This window comes from Haematobia irritans, chromosome 5 (assembly GCF_050003625.1).
Source record: "Haematobia irritans isolate KBUSLIRL chromosome 5, ASM5000362v1, whole genome shotgun sequence".
NCBI lineage: Eukaryota > Metazoa > Arthropoda > Insecta > Diptera > Muscidae > Haematobia > Haematobia irritans.
In genome coordinates this window covers 65,652,351-65,673,619 of record NC_134401.1, presented here as the reverse complement: position 1 = coordinate 65,673,619, position 21,269 = coordinate 65,652,351, and the positions used below count along the sequence as shown (strand labels likewise).

At 31.2% G+C, this 21,269-nt stretch overlaps 1 protein-coding gene across 1 annotated transcript in view; it reads right to left on the bottom strand.

Moving 5' to 3' along the window:
* LOC142240704 (sodium-dependent neutral amino acid transporter SLC6A17) overlaps nt 1-21,269 on the bottom strand; it is a 112,606-nt gene that overhangs the window by 8,733 nt on the left and 82,604 nt on the right. Inside the window, exon 2 of the mRNA XM_075312405.1 lies at nt 15,440-15,783. Within this exon, the coding sequence (XP_075168520.1) occupies nt 15,440-15,707 (268 nt within the window). The 5' untranslated portion in view covers nt 15,708-15,783. The remainder of the gene's footprint in view (nt 1-15,439; nt 15,784-21,269) is intronic.

The window sequence follows — 21,269 nt, the reverse complement described above, 5'->3', positions numbered from 1 at the left end:
TGAAAATATTCAAATATTCAAAATATTCAATTCTTGCATTCGCATTCAATACGTTCCAACTCTCTGGAAGGTTGCAGAAGTTGTAATGATTCCAAAGCCTGGGAAGGATTCTAGTCAAGCTAGCTCTTACAGACCTATATCTTTACTGCCATCAATTGGAAAACTATTTGAAAAAAATTTATGTAAACGACTCAATTCATATTTGGAGCGTGAAAAAATCATTCCTAATCATCAATTCGGCTTCCGAAAAGGACACTCTACAATAGAGCAAATTCACAGAATAACTCATGACATTGAAGAAACTTTTGAGAAAAGGGAGGTATGTTCAGCAGTCTTTTTGGACATATCACAAACATTTGATGGAGTAGTACACTCGTCATTAATACACAAATTGAAAAACATTTTACCCAGCAATTTCTGTCTTTGGCTGGAATCGTATCTAAAAGACCAATTTTATCGTGTCAAGCAAGGTTTGGAGTACTCCAACCTTTACCATATTCAATCCGGTGTACCGCAAGGTAGCATATTGGGTCCTATGCTCTATCTCCTATATACATATGACCTTCAGCCTCAGGAAGATTGCATAATAGGCACTTTTGCTGACGACACAGTGATAATGGCAAAAACGAGAAAATATTGAAGAATCAACAACCAAACTACAAACTGCTCTAAACGATATTGATAAATGGATGGACAAATGGGGTCTAAAATTAAACAGTTCAAAATCTGTGCATGTTAACTTTACACAGAAAAAGATACAACCTAAACCTATATATATTAAAGATCAAGAAGTACCTAGAGCTGATTCAACGAAATATCTTGGTATGACACTTGATGAAAAGCTGAAATGGAACGAGCACATAAAGAGTAAGAAAGATGCATTGGAAATAAAATACCGTGAGTTGAAATTGTTAATTGGGAGAAAATCTAATTTGTCAATTGCAAATAAACTAATGGTGTACAAACAAGTATTGAAGCCTATGTGGACATACGGTCTACAACTATGGGGTTGTGCTAAAAATCAAGACATAGATATGATTCAAAAATTTCAAAACAGAGTGTTGAGAGAAATAGTGGACGCTCCGTGGTATATAAGGAACAACTATCTGCATAGGGATCTGAATATAAAAACAGTGAGAGAAGAAATCTATCATCAAGCAGAATGGCATGAAATGAGACTGTTAAGTCACAAAAATGAAGAGATACCACATATATTACAACACATATCTAACCGAAGACTTCAGAGATATAAACCACTTGATTTGAAATTTCGATTCAAAAAACAAGGCACAATATGATACTTTAACTCTCTAAATTTTCATTTCAATATTAAAAAACTACTAGTTAGTCCCTTTGTAAATAGACTAGTTGTAGTATTATAACTTAAACAATCTATTTTTAATATTTAAGAATAAAAAAAAATAAAAAAATTATACACTCAAAGAAATGTAGAAATGTGTGGGAAATACGAATTTTGTAAATCTTTGCAATATTTAATTTGTTCACCTCTTTTAGTTAAGTTTGTTAACGTATACAAAAAATTATTGATGTAAAGAAAACTTTCTCATATTGGAGAAATTTTTTCTAAGGCATAATAATTGTAGTTTACCCTAAAGAAAAAATAAATTTGACAAACATTCTTTTCCTCTGTTGGTTAAGCTACTCTTGTAGTTTAGTCAATGTATGGTTTTAAGCTGAAATAAAAAAAAAACAACAACAATGCTTAAAGAACAAAACCAACAATAACAAAACAAAACAAATGGAAAAAGAAGAGGAGGCACGCTCGAAATAAACCCAGCCATGTGAATTCAAATCGATGATTTGACAGTGGCATAGGAAAAGAGATATGTTTGTTTCGAGTTTATTTCGGCATAAGCCGGCTATCAAAGTAAAACCTTTTTTCGGAGGGTTCAAGTGTGGTTTTTGTTGGGTTTAATAAACTGCCTGAATTTATTCTGATAATTGGTTGATAGTTTTGCTGCAAGTAGAGGATGCTGATGAGGAATGTGGTAATTCCGAAACGTGCGTCCATCCAACCATCTTGCAGTCTATAGGGCTTTGCCCAAATAAATTTGACAAACATTCTTTTCCTCTGTTGGTTAAGCTACTCTTGTAGTTTAGTCAATGTATGGTTTTAAGCTGAAATAAAAAAACAACAACAATGAAAAAATTAATCAGTAAAAAAAAAGAATAAATTAGATGTATTTGGCACATTTTATTATAACTTGAAAGGGAAATTATGTATCAATTCAAAAATTAGCTTTCTTGCAATGTTAATATTTCTATGAAATATTAAGGAAAAATATATATGAACAAATTATTATTTGTACCCGATACAGCTAACTTAATACCAGCCTTAAGGCTAAAACATGAAATACGCATATAAATTCCGCGTGTTTAATATTTTTAACAGATTTTCTAGTCTATATGTTACGAATTTTTGAACATAAAAAAGTTTTATTTCTGATTCAATCACAAAAATTATAGTATAAATCACAGTTTTAATTGGGCAAAAAGTACTTGATTAAAAAGTTAATTGATTTCATGAGCAAAATATTTTTTTTAATTAAAAACTTTACCATTTTCAATTACTTTGATAACTGACTTTGTGTTTTTAGTTTGATTAAACGATTGATTGTTTGAAACAAAATTTTAATTAAAAATTTAAACAAAATTTCCATCACCTTTTTTAACTGAATAAGTCTTCCGAGTTTGATTAAAAAGTTAAATGTATCAATTAATGTTTTAATTATTTTTTTTTTAATTTCAATCATTGACTTAATTAACTTAATGCTTTTATCTAGATTAAAAAGTTGATTGTATCAATTAATTTATTAATTGAACAATTTTTCAACTTCAATCAACTTTTTAATTGGAAATATTTTGGTGATACTTGTTTGTGCTTTTCATTCAGTGTATATAATAAAAATATTTAAAAGCTATTTTCAGAAATACGTGCCGTTTTATAAAGGATTGTGAACAAATGAAATATATTGTAATTGCCGTAGATCTTTGTCTCAAGGCTTCTTGATTGTTGCTAATAAGATACAATTACTACTATGTGTATGCAACTGCCTTTTCTTGGACTACTTTTTTTAGATCGCTCTTAACAATTACAACATCTTTACGAGTATTTCCATCTGCACCTGCACAAGGCATGAATCACTAATCCTTCCGCCACGCAAATAGGACCGTTTGATTTGAACTACATGCATACCATCATTGCACCTTAAGTTTTATAATGGTAGAAGAAAGGTACTGCCATCAAGATTCTCAAGCATCATATTAGTCTCTCCGACTGACCTATGAATCACAATGTTGGTATAGGTAATGCCTGTATTGCCATGCCACTATCAAACTTGATGAAAACGTTTTAAACAATGATGGCTAAAGCAAATTATGATGTAAATTCTATAAGCTTACATTTAGTACTTAGTTACACTATAGATGAAGAGGTCAATTACCCATAACTGTGGTCAGTGTTGAACATCCAATAAAATTATATTATAAAAATAAGCCTTCAAGCACTCATTCGGCTGGTGAATTAGTCTCAATTAACGCCTATTTGAGCAGAGGTTTTCAAACTAATGAATGAAAGCAGAAACAAATCAAGAGTGTCAATTCCATCGGTGTTCTTTTGGAATAAACTGGTAAAAGATCAACCATTTGAGGTATGCATATTAGTAGTTATGTTCTGCACCCTCAAAAAAATCCCTTCTGTATTATATACCCCAAACACATGCTGCTTCAAGCATATATATTTTCAGGATTGGTCCAAACAAAAAATTGTTTGTATCGTTCAAACATATAATGTTTCACCTTAGGCATATATATCTAAGGTGAAAAAGTGTATACAGTGGTAGAAACGATTATTAATGAAATTTTCTTTGGCGCCAGCCAATTGGTTAATTCATAAACGAATATAAAAAATGCGCCAAAGGATTTAATCAACAAAATCTCTTGAAAATGAATAAATAATGAATGTACATACACAGACGAAAAAGACTGTTTTTCATAAGTTTGGGTGTAAAAATTATATGTTTGAAACTCAATTTTTAAACACAATATTTTTAAGTGCAAGCATATAATGTTTATAAACTAGCATAATATGTTTGGGACATATATGTTAATATGTTAGAACATATTATGTTTGGGACATAAAATGTTTGTAAATATAATATGCTTGGATGCAAACATATATTAATTTAGAAATAGACTCTAAACATATATGTGTTTAGAAAGAGAGACATAAAGTGTATGCTGGAAGTAAAATAATGAAAGTAACCAATTGGCGCCTTAAAAATATATATACACAACGAAAATTGTGTGTGAATATAAACAAGTATAAATTTACAAATTTGGAGTAAACATATATATATATATATATATATATATATATATATATATATATATATATATATATATATATATATATATATATATATATATATATATATATATATATATATATATATATATATATATATATATATATATATATATATATATATATATATATATATATATATATATATATATATATATATATATATATATATATATATATATATATATATATATATATATATATATATATATGTTGTGATATAAGACTTCGCCAAAAATTGTATATGCTTAAGTAAAAATATTAAAATGAGTATTCGGAGAGAAAATTCATTCGGAACCAAGAGAAAAGACATTAAAAAAAAAAACATGAGTTTTGTTTATCATTTTCGCATTACGGGCACTTTTTTTTTTTGTTTCGTCAAAACAAATCGGAACGTACACTGAAAAAACAGTGAACCCACCAGGAAGAAAACTTTCGGTTAATTTTGAATATTTGTAGAAAATTTTAACTAAACAGTATTACAACCAGGGATCCGGAGCGGAGCGGAGCAAGCCCTTTTTTTTGCCGGAGCGGGAGCGGAGCGGGAGCGGCATTTCTAAAATCCGGAGCGGAGCGGTTTCCAAATGAAAAACCGCTCCGCTCCGAATAAAATATTACTTGAATGAAATGTGTAACTTTGAAATTACACTGTGTAGGTAATTTCAAATTTAGCTAGTACTTAGCGTAGTGTGAGTAAACGTTTAAAATGTACGATAGGTATTTTTGTACGTACGTACATTGGGGAAAACACAACGTGTTTTTTTAGTAATTGTTTTCAAAAACGGCAAATGTCAAAATATATATCTAGTATGTGTTGTAAAAGTAACAACAGTACTTTCGATCAATTTCATCCCGTATTAAAGGGTGATACGGTCAAAATTTGGTCAATATAAACTTGACGTATTTCTTTCAATTTTGCATTTAAAAAACCTGAACACCCCTCATTTTGAAGGTGTGTGTGTGTAGAATGTTGCTCCTATTTTGATTTTGGAATTCACTCTTCAGTTGTCAAAATGCCGTCCAAGCAAGAAGAGCAGCGTACCAAAATTTTGCTCGCGCATCGCGAAAATCCGAGCTACTCGCACGCAAAGCTGGCAAAATCGCTAAAAGTTGCCAAATCAACCGTTACAAATGTAACTAAAGTGTTTGGGTAACGTTTGTCGACAGCCAGGAAGTCTGGATCGGAGGGAAATCGAAAACCGGAAGCCGCTGAGACGACAAAGAGAGTTGCCGGTAGTTTCAAGCGAAACCCTAACCTCTCTCTCCGAGATGCCGCAAATAAGCTGGGTGTATCGTCTACAACCGTGCATCGAGCCAAAAAACGAGCCGGACTATCGACTTACAAGAAGGTAGTGACTCCAAATCGCGATGATAAACAAAATACGACGGCCAAAGCGCGATCCCGGAGGCTGTACACGACGATGCTGACGAAGTTTGAATGCGTGGTAATGGACGACGAAACCTACGTCAAAGCCGACTACAAGCAGCTTCCGGGACAGGAGTTTTATACGGCAAAAGGAAGGGGAAAGGTAGCAGATATTTTCAAGCACATAAAACTATCAAAGTTCGCAAAGAAATATCTGGTTTGGCAAGCCATCTGTACCTGTGGCTTGAAAAGCAGCATTTTCATAGCTTCCGGGACTGTCAACCAAGAAACTTACGTGAAAGAGTGTTTGAATAAACGTCTGCTGCCTTTCCTGAAGAAACACGGTTGTTCCGTACTGTTTTGGCCGGATTTGGCATCTTGCCATTACGGTAAAAAGGCCATGGAGTGGTACGCCGCCAACAACGTGCAGGTGGTTCCCAAGGACAAGAACCCTTCCAACACGCCAGAGCTCCGCCCAATTGAGAAATACTGGGCTATTGTCAAGCGGAACCTAAAGAAGACCAAAAAAACTGCTAAGGACGAGCAGCAGTTCAAGGCAAACTGGCTTTCTGCGGCGAAGAAGGTGGACAAGGTGGCTGTACAAAATCTGATGGCAGGTGTCAAGCGTGAGGCCCGGCAATTCGGATTTGGAAAAGCGAAAGCCTAACTGAATATTGTTCCTGAATTTTATACTAATTGAACTTGAAAAAGAAATTTAATTTGATTTTTTAAATAAATGATTTCACCGATTTACACGCGTTTTCCCTTGACCAAATTTTGACCGTATCAACCTTTACTACAAAGATGTTTGTAATGAACGTCAAATAAATGCAATTAAACGATCTTATTTATATTTAATTTTTTAGTTTTCTACACTGAAAAAAATATTGTCGTGAAGTCAAAGATTCCATGTCCTTAGAATAAGAATGCAAATTTTGCTTAACATGGAAGACGCATTTCTCTAAAATAAAGTTTTTTTTCTTGTCCAAAAGGCAATAAACTTTTGAATGAAGTTGTAATGTCCTAATAATTAAGTGATTTTACTTAAAAATGTGTATCATAACATGAAAGATAAAATTTTTGAGGTAACGTCAACGTGACTTTAATAATTAAGAAAAATTCTTTAAAATTAATAAAATTGTCTTTAAATTTGTTTCCTTTTTGCATCTTGCCTACAAAGCAAAAAATCGTTAAAAATAAGACACGTTTTTCAACACTTTATTTTAAAGACACTTTTTACTTGAAACATAGCATAATTTCTACTGGAAGTCGAGTCTTAATATGGAAAAAAATAACTCGTTAACTCGTTTTTAAAGGATTTTGATAACAACTGACGAAAAAAATCTAAAAAAATTAAAAATTAACATTTGCTTCCTAGAAGCAAGTACATAACCCCCAAATTTAAAAGAGAATTACGTCTTTAAAGTATCTTTACTTATATTCTCCGCTTCTTTGGCTCGGAATTAATACCCAAACTGTTAAAGTAGACAAAATCTTTGGAACCGGGCATGCTTTTTTTCATTCACATTTGCTTTACTATTGTACTATATCCTAGCATTCTCTTATTTCTGATATTAGTTCTCGAAAATTTAATTAAAATTATGGATAGTTTCAATTTTGGTTGAAAAATGTGCGCATATACATTTATTATACAATAAAGGGGAAAAAAGCGAAATTAGGTAACACTACACTCAAAAAAAAGTGAACTCTCTATTTCACTAAAGCTAATTTAACTTTATTTTAGTTCATGGAATTATTATGTTTGGAGAAAGTTTCCTTTATTCTAATAATTTTTTGTGTACGTTAGTTAAATTAACTAAAACCGAGGAAAAACATATACTCAAATGAAGCAAAAGGATGAACTAAATTCGTGCCTTCCTCAAAATAGTTCAGAACTTCTTTAAATTTGTAAATTTTACCAAAAACGCGTCCATCATGAACTTCGTATGTCACTAAAGACATTCTTGCAATTTTTAACACCAAGTTTTTCATTCAAACTACAAAATTTTCTTTAACAAGTGAAAAAACTTAGTTATATCTAATAAATTTTCTTGATTTTGTCGAAAAATATTTACTTATTTTTATGACATCAGCTTGATGCCTACGTTTGTAATGCTGTTTAGTTAAAATTTTCTACAAATATTCAAAATTTTCTAAAATTAACCGAAAGTTTTCATCCTGGTGGGTTTACTGTTTTTTCAGTGTAGATCTGAGTAAGAATATTCGTAGGTATACCACGGACTGATGTCGATGGAGGTTGTTGCAAACATAAACATACACACACACATTACAAATATAACAAAACCTCTTCTCTACACTCAAAAAAAAGTGAACTCACTATTTCACTAAAGCCAATTTAACTATATTTTAGTTCATGAACTTATTATATTTGGAGAAAGTTTCATTTACTCTACTAATTTTTTTCGTACGTTAGTTAAATGAACTAAAAGACGGGAAAAAATTATACACAAATCAAGGATATAGATTTACTATTCTCGTATTTCTCATAAAATAGTTCTTTATTTCTTCAAATTTGTAAATTTTACTACAAAAGCGTCCATCATGAACTTCGTTTATCACTAAAGACATTCTTGCAAATTTGAACTCCAATTTTTTCCTTCAAACTACAAAATTTTCTTAAAAAAATGAAAAAAAAAAATATTTATGTCTAATAAATTTTCCTGAATTTGTCGAAAAATATTTACTTATTTTTGTGATATCGGCGTGATGCCAGCGCTTGTAATACTGTTTAGTTAAAAATTTCTAAAACTATGCAAAATGTTCTAAAAATAATCAAAAGTTTTCTTCCTGGTGGGTTCACTGTTTTTTCAGTGTACGTCTGTTACAAAACAAAAAAAAACTTTCGGAGAGTAGTTACTTCTACTCTGTGTATAGACTTTCAATTCCAATCAGCGTTGCCGTTTTGGTCCGATCGGACCAAAATTGGTCCAAAAGATTTCTAATTTTTAAATTTGGTCCGATGGTCAGACCAAACAGAATTTGGTCCATTTTCATAAATTTGGTTTCTATCACATATTAAATAGTAGATGGTGCACCGCAAAGAATATTGTCGGGAGGCCAAATATTTCACATGCTTAAAATACGAATACGAATTTTGCTTAGAATAGAAGACGTATTTCTCTGAAAAAAAATCTTGTCTAAAAGTCTCTAAACTTTTCAATGAAGTCTGTTTGCATTCCTAACATGAATGCAAATTTCGTTTTAATGAAGTCAAAATGGATTTAATATTTCTGAAAAAATCTTCAAAATTAATAAAATATTTCAACACATTGTTTTAAAGTCATTATACCCTAAACCACATAGTGGTTAGGGTATAATAAGTTTGATCTGCCAAAAAATGTGCCTACAAGAAATATTGATTTTAGACCCCATAAAATATATACCGATCGACTCAGAATCACCTCCTGAGTCGATCTAGCGCTTGGCGTCCGTCCGTCCGTCCGTCTGTCCATGTATTTGTTGTTCACAGGATTTCGGTCGCAATTATTAACCGATTTTGATGAAATTTGGTACAGGGAGTTTTTTTGGGCACAGGGACGAACGTTACTGAATTTGGAAGAAATCGGATCAAATTTAGATATAGCTCCCATATATATGTATTACCCGATTTCGACAAATGGGGTCACGTTGCACTTTTTTTACTAACCGATCGTCGTCAAATTTAGCACAAAATAATCTTCTGTATCACCCTTTAAGTCTGAAAATTTCATCGAAATCGGTTCAGATTTAGATATAGGTCCCATATATATGTATCGCCCGATTTTGTCAAATTAGGTCATAAAACCATTATTTATCAACCGATCTTACTCAAAGTTGGCGAAATGTAATCTTCTATAGCACTAACTATATGTGCAAAAAAATCATCGAAATCGGTTCATATTTAGCTATAGCTCCCATATATGTACCATATATAAAACTCAATTGAACAAATAATACAATGTTTGTACTATAATTTTCTCGAAGAGGAGCGGAGCGTGGAGCGGAGCGGTTTTTTTTTCTCCGGAGCGGGAGCGGAGCGAAAAAAATGGACCGCTCCGGATCCCTGATTACAACCGTTGGCATCACGCCGATGTCATAAAAATAAGTAAATATTTTTCGACAAATACAAGAAAATTTATTAGACATAACTAAGTTTTTTCACTTGTTAAAGAAAATTTTGTAGTTTGAAGAAAAAACTTGGAGTTCAAAATTGCAAGAATGTCTTTAGTGACATACGAAGTTCACGATGGACGCATTTTTGGTAAAATTTACAAATTTAAAGAAATTCTGAACTATTTTGTGGAAGACACGAATTTAGTTAATCTTTATGCTTCATTTGAGTATATTTTTTCCTCGGGTTTAGTTAATTTAACTAACGTACACAAAAAAGTATTAGAGTAAAGAAAACTTTCTCCAAACATAATATTTCTATGAACTAAAATAAAGTTAAATTGGCTTTAGTGAAATAGAGAGCTCACTTTTTTTTGAATGTAGGACGAGTAAGTCAAAATATTCAAACAAAGGTAATTAAAGGAATCTTCACAAAAACTAACGAAAGGGCACTATACACTGAAAAATAGCATGCCCGTTTCCAAAGATTGTGTCTCTATTTTAAAAATGTTGGTATTGATTCCGAGCCAATGAAGCCGAGAATTCAAGTAAGGATACTTTTAAGACACAATTCTCTTTTAAATGTGGGTTTTGTGTATTTGACTCTATGAAGCAAATTTTATTTTTTCTCTTTTTCAGTTTTTTTCATATGCTATAAAAAGTCCGTTAAAAACAAGACAGTAAAAATTGTGCTATGTTTCAAGTAAAAACGTCTTTAAAATAAAGTGTTGAAAAACATGTCCTATTTTTTAACGATTTTTGCTTTGTAGTCAAGATGCAAAAATGCAACAAATTTAAAGACAATTTCATTAGTTTTGAAGATTTTTTCTGAATTATTAAAGTCAAGTTGACCTTAGTTCAAATTTTTTTCTTTCATGTTATGATACCCATTTTCAAGTCAAATCACTTAATTATAAGGACAACACGACTTCATTGAAAAGTTTATCGACTTTTGAACATGGAAAAAACTTTATATTAGAGAAATGCGTCGTCTAAGCTAAGCAAAATTTGTATTCTTATTTTAAGGACATGAAATCTTTGGCCACACGACAATATTTTTTTCAGTGTACTCTTTTTAGAGTTGTAACAGTAAAATGAACACATTGGGAAACAGTGAAAAATTAAACAGTAAGATCTATAAAAACAAAGTTTAGTTCCTCTTTATTAATAAGTAGTCCAAGAGGAGTTGACGGATACTTTCGAAAATAAAAGCGGACATTGAGTTTGAGTTTTGCCACTAAAATTATTTCTCATTTTAACGGCAAAACTCGCATCGGTAAAACCAGAATAACATTATAACTTTTTTAGGCAAATTGTATTATAACTTGGTGGGGAATGATCCAAAGCAACAATTGAATAAGTTTATTTTCTTTAGAATAAATAATTAAAGAAAGCAAACAATTGTTCACACCTAAATAAATTTATGTGTTGGTTGTAAAATTATTGTTTCGAATTTAAATATAATGTGCTTTTGAATGGTTATCGTTAACTTTAGGATTCGAGGGAAAAATATTTATATATTACTCGACTTCACATTCTTCCTTTGTAAGAGTTTTTTGAATTTCTTCGAAAATGTCAAACTTGTGTACAAAACCCTTTTTTGTTACAAATTTTTTATTTTTGCAAAAAAAAAATAATATATGATTTGAAATCAGTCCATTTCGTTTATATCAAGCACTGTTCTTTTCTGAATTTAAGTCTTTTATAAGACACACTTTACAGTTTCGTAGTAAAATGTTAATATAGTAGTATGTAATGTTGAACACCTTTTCGGGTTATTCCGAACGTATTTGGAATATACGTAAAAAATATATGTAAAAAAAATAAAAACAAAAAATGGTGTTGGTCGAAGCAGGGATCGAACCCAGGACCCTTGGCATGCAAGGCGGACGTACCAACCACTGCTCCACGTCGCCAACAAATGTATGTTTAACAATGTTATGTTTGCATCGGCTTGTGGGCGCCACAAGCTATGCTATATAAATATGACTTATAACGATAATTATCTCTTGATGACCATAACAGCTACGTAGCCCAGTGGTTAGTGTGCTGGCTTACAAACTGTGTGGTCCGCTGTTCGAATCCCCGTCCGGCAAATGGTAAAATTTAAAAAATTATAAAATTTAATAATTTCTTCTACAATGTTTGTATTACAGAAAAAGGTGCTAAGAGCTAAAAAACTCATGGAAGTGAGAAAAATGTGAGGGAATATACAATTAAGCAGAAAAAAATTTGAGCACAATCTTCTTTGGGAGAAAATTCTTCTAAGCAAATAATATTTTTGGGTTCAAAATGTTTCCAAACATATTATATGTTCACATAATAACATATAGTTTTTTGGAAGACAACGTTATTGAATTTGGATGGAAAAATACATAATGTTTGGAACTTAGACTACCCAAACATATTATATTGTTTAGACCAATATACTTTCAAACATATTTTTTATTGGAAGAAATCAAAAACATAAATGTTTGGGCAATACCCAAAAATGTATATGCACCGATTGTACACCCTCAAACATATTTTGCTTCAAGCAAGTACATTTTTGGTTATTTCCCAAACCTTTACATTTTTGATTTCTTCTAATATATAATATGTTTAAAAGCATATTGGTCTTACCGATATAATATGTTTGAGTAGTCCAAGCTCCAAACATTTTGTACATTTCCATCCATATTCGATAATGTTGTTTCCCTAAAAACTATATATTTGTCCACATATTTATGTTCTCAAAGTCCCAATCATATTTGTTTCCATATAAGAAGCATATTTTCTCTCAAGCATATTATTTGCACCCTCACAAAAAATCGCTTCTGTAACATATACTCCCAAACATATTTTGCTTCAAGCATATACATTTTTGGGTATTGCCCAAACATTTATATGTTTGATCTCTTCCAATATATAATATGTTTGAAAGCATATTGGTCTAAACAATATATGTTTGGGTAGTCTAAGTTCCAAACATTTTGTATTTTTGCATCCAAATTCAATAATGTTGTCTTCCAAAAAACAATATGTTATTATGTGAACATATAATATGTTTGGAAGCATTTTGCACCCAAAAATATTATATGCTTAAAAAAATTCTCCCAAACAATATTGTGCTCAAATTTTTTTTTATTTATTTATATATTTACAATCATAATGAATTATGAAAATAAACAGGTAATATAGGTGCTAACAACATAGTGTCTGTCATTAATTTTCCATAATTAAAATTATTATAATAAAAACTTTATAACGATAAATCTATATTGAATCCTACGCTTTTATAATATATAGTAAGAGATCTACATTTGTTGATATATCAAGAAACCCACAATAGGTTTTCGACCTGAATGCTCAAAATTTTGTTTCTGCCCAATTGTATATTCCCCGACATCTTTCTCACTTCCACGAGATTTTGTAGTTCTTAGCACCTTTTTCTGTAATACAAACATTGTAGAAGAAATTATTCAATTTTATGATTTTTTTTTATTTTAATTTTACCATTTGCCGGACGGGGATTCGAACAGCGGACCACACAGTTTGTAAGGATCAAAGAAGTAGCTGATCAATTGCCCAAGGGAAAATAAAATGTTAATTTTGTAATAACAAGCAACAACCACCAACTTAATTCAATATCGCTCCCTGTTAAATAGCGCTCCAAGCTACTAAACACATATATGTTTATAGGCTATTTCTAAATTAATATATGTTTGCATCCAAGCATATTATTTTTACAAAAATTTTAGGTCCCAAACATAATATGTTCTAACATATTAACATATATGTCCCAAACATGTTATGGTAGTTTATGAACATTATATGCTTGCACTCAAAAATATTGTGTTTAAAAATTTGTGTTCCAAACATATAATGTTTGTAGCCAAACACATAAAAAACAGTCTTTTTCATCCGTGTGTACGTGATAGCATATAAATTCTTACGAATCAATAAAGTTTGTTTCCATTTATTTATTGTTAAGCGCAAGCATATAGTGTTCATAAACTAGCATAACATGTTTGAGACATATATGTTAATATGTTTGTGACGTAGGACGGAAGTAACCAATTGGAGTCTTGAACATATAAAAGGTGAAAATTAATATCCCAGCAAAATAATTTGGCAGTTGCTTTAAAGGCATAACTTTAAAAGCACTTCTAAAAATATCCTCCCAAAGGTGTTCTCTATTTTAACTACCAAGGAAGTTCTTTTACTTCAATTTTTAATAACTCACTTTTTTCATATTTTTAATGAGTAATTTTAACTTTGTTTGTTTCAAAAAGGTTAAAAACAGAGTAAGAATTATGTATTTGGGAGTATATGTTACATACACTGAAAAGAAGCATGCCCTGTTCCAAAGATTTTGTCTTTACTTTAACAATTTTGGTATTGATTCCGAGCCAAAGAAGCGGAGAATACAAGTAAGGATACTTTTAAGACACAATTCTTTTTTAAATTTGAGTTTGTGTACTTGCTGCTAGGAAGCAAATTTTAATTTTACGTTTTTTCAGCTTTCTTTTTTCATATGCTATCAAAGTCCTTTAAACACAAGTTAACGACAACTTTATTTTCCAAATTCAGACTCGACTTTCAGAAGAAATTATGCTATGTTTCAAGTAAAAAACGTCTTTAAAATAAAGTGTTGAAAAACATGTCCTATTTTTGAACGTCTTTTTTGCTTTGTAGTCAAGATGCAAAAAGACAACAAATTTAAAGACAATTTCATTAATCTTAAAGAATTTTTCTGAATTATTAAAGTCAAGTTGACCTAAGCTTAAAATTTTTTTCTTTCATGTTATGATACCCATTTTTTATCCAAATCACTTAATTATAAGGACAAGGAAAGAAACTTTATATTAGATAAATGCGTCTTCTATGCTAAGCAAAATTTGTATTCGTATTTTAAGGACATGAAATCTTTGGCCTCACGACAATATTTTTTCAGTGTAGGCAATTCTTTGAGGGTATATAAATAATCACTCAATACTTTTGGGAAAATCTTCAGATACAATAGAGATATCTTAAAAATATCTCCGCAAGTGGTGCCTAAAATAATGTCAAACGAATTCTTTGGGATGAAAATACAATAGAATCGAATTACCCTCATTGATATGCGCACCCAGAGAAGGAATATGATCACCCCAAACATGTTTCAAGCGCAAAATTTTATTTTTGGATAGTGAACATGGAGAATGTTTGTCGCAACCATATTATTTTCTCGAAAATTAATGATTGATTTGCGGAGAAAACAACAGATTTGCGACAAAAATTTTCCATGTTCACCGTCCAAAAATAACATCTTGCTCTTGCAACATGATTAGCGTGCGAGATAATTCTGTTTTATATGTACTCCTTGGGATTTTCGTGTATTAATGAGATAAGCATAGTGAAAATATATTGTTGATTTATTTGTTCGTCTTCGGCATCATAGGCACTTACGATTATTTAGTTAATTTTTCCCCCGCAGAATGGAAACTGTCATAGATTTTAGAAACCGAATTATATAGAGTGAGATATTTCAGAACCTTTTGATCAATGTCATATGTTCAAATGTAAAATTGAAAAACCCGGGTTTCCTTACTTACCCCCACCATTCTGTTGACATAGATAGGGAAACCGCCATATATTTCCCAGACCTACAGAGTATCCAATAATACTGAGAAAGAATTGCATTTTTCCGGACCATGCTGCACGCTCTGGATCGCCAGGAATTTCTACCGAACTAACAGAATTTCTCTGGGGCGCTGTCAAGACAATCGTAACACCATGTGATCCATCACCTCGCGCCCTTGTATTCAAAGGCGCCATTTCGTGGCCATTTCGGGGCGCATCAATGATTTTGGTAGCCGCCATCAACAGTTGGGGAAATCAATAATGGAACGGATTCTTAGTTTTTCTCTATGCAGCTGTTTCTCCGAATGTGATGATACTGGAAGAAAAAAAGAAAAGAAAAGACAATTATTTTAATCTGTTATAAAATTTGTTACTATTTAGGTTTCACGAACTCGCGAAAAGGTGTAGACATACACTTATGGCCATGTGTAATGTCCACCATTACAAATTAAAACAAATAATGCACTCCTCGGAGATGACACTTCATGTAATAGCGTGTAAAGGCTTTGTCGGCCATTTGAAGGCCATAATTCGTGCAAATTCGAAAAAATCTAACCTGATTCTAAAATTTCATGTTAATTACGACATGTTTTGCTTTTAAACAATGAAATAAAATAAAAATATATAAAATTATATGGGGCTTTATTGTTGTTGCATTACTTATCAGCCACCTTGTAAATATAACAGAAGCTCTTCTAGTTTTATTCTAGACAAATGAAACGAATCGTATGGGCAGTACGAGAAGGTCGAATGTTAAAATGTAGAAAATCCTATCTAAAACAAAGTGAGCTTGTTACCATTACCCAGCGTTGCCAATTTAGCTTTTTTCCCGCTAGATTTGGCTTGTTTTGAAGACGTTTAGCTGGGAAAAAATTCATTTAGCTTTTAGCTTTTTTTCTGGCTTTTTTTCATGACCCTTTTAGCTATTTTTGGCTTTTTTATTTTCGAGATGTTCCTATTGCAATATGGATAAAACTTCGATTTTATCTAAGCCTTGCTGCCAGAATAAGGTTTTCCACACATTTCAAAGCTCATTTGAAACATTAATAATTATTCCGGCTCATTTTCTCATTTGAAACATTAATAATTATTTGCTGCAAAATGCCCGCATACATTTTGCAGCAAATACACCTTGTTGTAAAGTTTCTTCCTCGTATTCATAAAAGTTATCGTAAACTTTAAATCTACTATTACCATACAAATTCCTTATATAAAATGTCAGTAAATTATTAGGAATATTAGCATTTGACTCGTTTATTCTTTTTATGTTATTATAATATTTCAAAGTTATTATGATATTACTAAATTAAAATAGTAGATGTGAATTACTTTGTTTACTGAAAAAATATTGTCGTGCGACCAAAGATTTCATGTCCTTAAAATACGAACGCGAATTTTGGTTATAATAGCATTTGTGAATTTCTCTTATATAAACTGTTTTCCTTGTCCAAAAGCCGATAAAGTCGTTTTGTCCTTATACGAGTAGTTAAGTGATTCAACTTAAAAATCGGTATCTTTTCATGAAAGAAGACTAGGGTCAAATCTAAAAATTTCTTAAAATTAATGATATAGTCTTTAAATTTGTGGAGTTTTTGTATCTTGACCACAAACCAAAATAGCGTTCAAAAATAGAAGAGGTTTTTCAACATTTTATTCTTATTAAAGTCGAGTCTGAATTTGGAAATTTAAGTTGTCGTTAGCACGTTTTTAAAGCACTGTGATAGCTCATGAAAAAAAAAGAATGAATTCAAATTTGACTCGGAATCAATACCAAAATCATTAGTGTACAAAATCTTTGGTACCGAACATAGAAATAATAAGGGAAATAAAGTTTTGAATGTGGTATTATTTTTTTTAACATCAAAAAAATGCAATAAAAAAATTCGTAGTGATAGGATCAAAACAAATCTGCTATTTATTAATGGAATGGATTTACATTTACGAAAATTGGACAACAATAGGTTTGTATGGGAAGTTTTCGAAAAAAGTTATTCAGCATAAACTTGCAAGACAGTTAGAATGGGTTTTATTCTCTTGGGTAAAATTAGGAGAATTGTACACGTTCACGAATTTATGATTAATTCGGTTAAAATATATAATATATTGATATTTTCTAATGCAGTTCTATGTGACGTTGTGCAATATATCACACATTGGACTTGTTGATGATTAACCAGCTGATAATTGCAAGTTTACTGGGAAAAATGTTTTTACTAGGAAATTAAACGAAGGACGAAAAATTTGTGATAGTAATCAAAATGTATCGAGTACGCAAATAGAGCTAATATGACATAGATTTTCTTACAGTCTCACAGAAATGGAATTAAAATTAATACAATTAAAATAATATGCATTTTAAGTGAAAAAAAGCCTTAAAGTTTGTTAAATTTCAATCAAAAATGTGACTTTTGATACAAAAAAATTTCGCTTTTTTTCTAGCTATTTTTTTTTAATTTTTTAGCTTTTTTTGGCTAGTTTTTTGGACAAATCTAGCGGTTTTTGGTGAAACAATTCTGGCAACGCTGCCATTACCAATTGTAAATTTGAGAATGGATGGGACAGGCTACATAATTATATTTGTTATACCATAAAATATCGATCATATATTAAAAACTTTTAACAAAATATTAATTGATAAATAAATTAGAACAGACTTGAATTTAAGAAGTGTTTTCTTTTTTTTTTCTTTCAAAGAAGCGTAGATTTCTTTTGACACTTAAACCTTTTTCTTTAAAGGTAAATGAAAAAGTGTAAATACAATTGCTGAATCGTTTGTCATAAATTCGTGTTTAATTTCACTTTTATTCTCATAAATATAAATTTAGTTTGTTTCCTTAACGGTCAGTTTCATATAGGTCAGTTAGGTTTTAACTGTCAGTTAGCCAAACGATAGTTGAAAATATTTTTGAACTGGCTGTACTTTGAAATGAAAAACTGTTAAGTTCCTGTCTTGTGAGTACAAAAACTAGCGGAAATATTAGGTTAGGTTAGGTTAGGTGGCAACCCGATGTTTCAGGCTCACTTAGACTATTCAGTCCATTGTGATACCACATTGGTGAACTTCTCTCTTATCACTGAGTGCTGCCCGATTCCATGTTAAGCTCAATGACAAGGGACCTCCTTTTTATAGCCGAGTCCGAACGGCGTTCCATATTGCAGTGAAACCACTTAGAGAAGCTTTGGAATCCTCAGAAATGTCACCAGCATTACTGAGGTGGGATAATCCACCGTTAAAAACTTTTTGGTGTTCGGTCGAAGCAGGAATCGAACCCACGACCTTGTGTATGCATGCTAACCATTGCACCACGGTGGCTCCCAAGCGGAAATATTAAAAATTGTGCGAATTGATTGAAGTTTGATATTAAAACTTTTCGAAGAAACACACAAAATATCACTAAAAACCAATGCGTTTAGCATACAAAATTGAAACGATTTAGTTGGTTTTGGAAGTATTTTCAACCGGACCCAATATTTGTAAAATTTTTGATGAGAAGATTGTGACACTAAACCTTTCGTTTTCCAGCATATTTGAGCTCTTGGCATAAACGAAATTGATTTGAGTATTTGTCACAAGTAAAAATTTGTTGTACCAATAGAATCATGTACCAACATTGTATTTTTGGTTGTAAAGGCATTCGTTTTTTTATTACTCAACATCCGACTCATAGTCGCCTCTAGCTTCTTCTGTGCTGTCATTGCCACTTCCATTAAGCTGCGACAAATACATACTGTTTGATCAATAACTATTATTTGCAATTTAGAGTGTACGCTTTTACGGAACTTCATCATGCAGACATGCAGTTGCCTTTACTTCATACTGCTAACGTTGGTACTTTCCGTGTACATTAGTAGAAGTATATACGGCTGAAAGTCGAAAGGCCAAGCCAAATCTTATGTACCCTCCACCATGGATTGTGTACAAAGTTCTACCAAAGTTTGAAATCCATAATCGAATTTTTGTTTCCTAACATTGTCTTTTAAACTGTAAGTTAGTCCATATTGAGTCTATGTTAAATAAATAAGTCATATATAACAACCACTTGTAACAAGTTATATGTACTTTATGGGATCTGAGACTAATATTTCGGTGTGTTACAAACGGAATGTCAAAGTTAGTTTAGCCCCACCCTATGGCGGAGGGTATAACATTACACATTTAGTCATCCCCATCGTTTGAAAAGCTCTTTAAAACCATTGAGAGTTTTGATACACTTAGAGAAATTGACTTATACACACAAAAATTTTTTTCTGATTCAATCACGAAATTAAAGGGTCCAATTAATTTTTTAATTGAAATGTCTTCAATCACGAAAATGATAGTATCAATCACAGGTTTAATTGGACATAAAAAATACTTGATTAAAAAATTTATTGATTTCATTAGGAAATTTCAATAAATTGTTTTAAGTGATTCAATTAAACATGTAATTGATGTTGATTGCAAAACTCAATTATTTTTTAATTAAAATAGGTTACTATTTTTAATTACTTTCTGAATTGGCTTGTTTGATATAAATTTTTAATTAAAAATTGAAAAAAAAAAAAGAATTTATCAAAGGGCACTGGGCAAATATTTGACAGAAATCAGATAAGAATACGTCGACACAGCCAAACCAGCTAACATGTTTAGCTCATATTCGATATTTAACATCATGGTAGGATTATTTTCCAAAAACGATATCCAGATATTCGGAAAATGATTCAGGAAAAATGTTTGACACTTATTTTGGTCAAATATTTGCCTAGTGTGACCATAGCCTTAGTCTTTCGAATTCGATTGTATTGTAATTGTATCAATCAATTTGTTAATTAAAAATTTTAAAATGTTCAATCATTGGTCTAATTAACTCAATGTTTATATCTTGATTAAAAGGTTAATTGTATCAATTAATTTAAAATTTTTCAACTTCAATTAACTTTTTAGTTGCAAATATTTTGGTGATATTTTTTCTGTGTAAGCAAATTTTTAGGCAAACGAAAACTTTAACACCACAGAATATTAGAGCTACGTGATCTTTCTTATTTAAAGTTATCAGCAATGCAATAACTTTGTGATAAAATTGAATAAGTGATTTGATCGCAATTTATTGTGACTAATTGGTCTAATAACATGAAATTCAAAGTGGTACCATAGACCAAGGAAGGTATAGACATCTTTTGACAATTCACAATGATTTTGTTTATTTGCAATGCGCAGTCAAGTGACTCAATTTCTTTTCATCAAAAGAGTAAAGGAAAGAAAACAAATTAAAGCCAAATTAAAAAATCGCTCATTTGCAGACGAAAAAGTGCCATCTACGGTGTGCAGACAAACCACAGCTCTGTGAATTCACATAAGACGTCTCCTTCCTTGGTCTATGGTGGTACAGTGTCAGCAGTAAATATTTATTACTATTTGAGCATTTCATACATTAAAAATTAAAGATTTCACTTTTTTCTGTGATTTGTTTTTAAACAGCTGATGACAATGTTGCACATTTTTCGAAAGGATTATCGAGTACTTTGTTTTCTTTTAGTCCGCCTTCGGCTTGGGTATCCAGTACTAAAAGAAACCAGCTCTAATGTCGACTATGTGTGATCAAGGTCCGATATGGGATATTTCCAAGCAGATTATATGCATATAGCAATTTTCAGTACCTTAACAATGATTTTGTATTCAATTTAGCCACAGTAAAATATTCTTGGATAAAGATCAGACTTATAGAATGTTCAGATGACAACAAATCAAAATTGCACCCTACCTCGTTCAAGGAAGCAAGCATGATTGTAACAAACGGATATAATATCTTTTGGAGACGACTT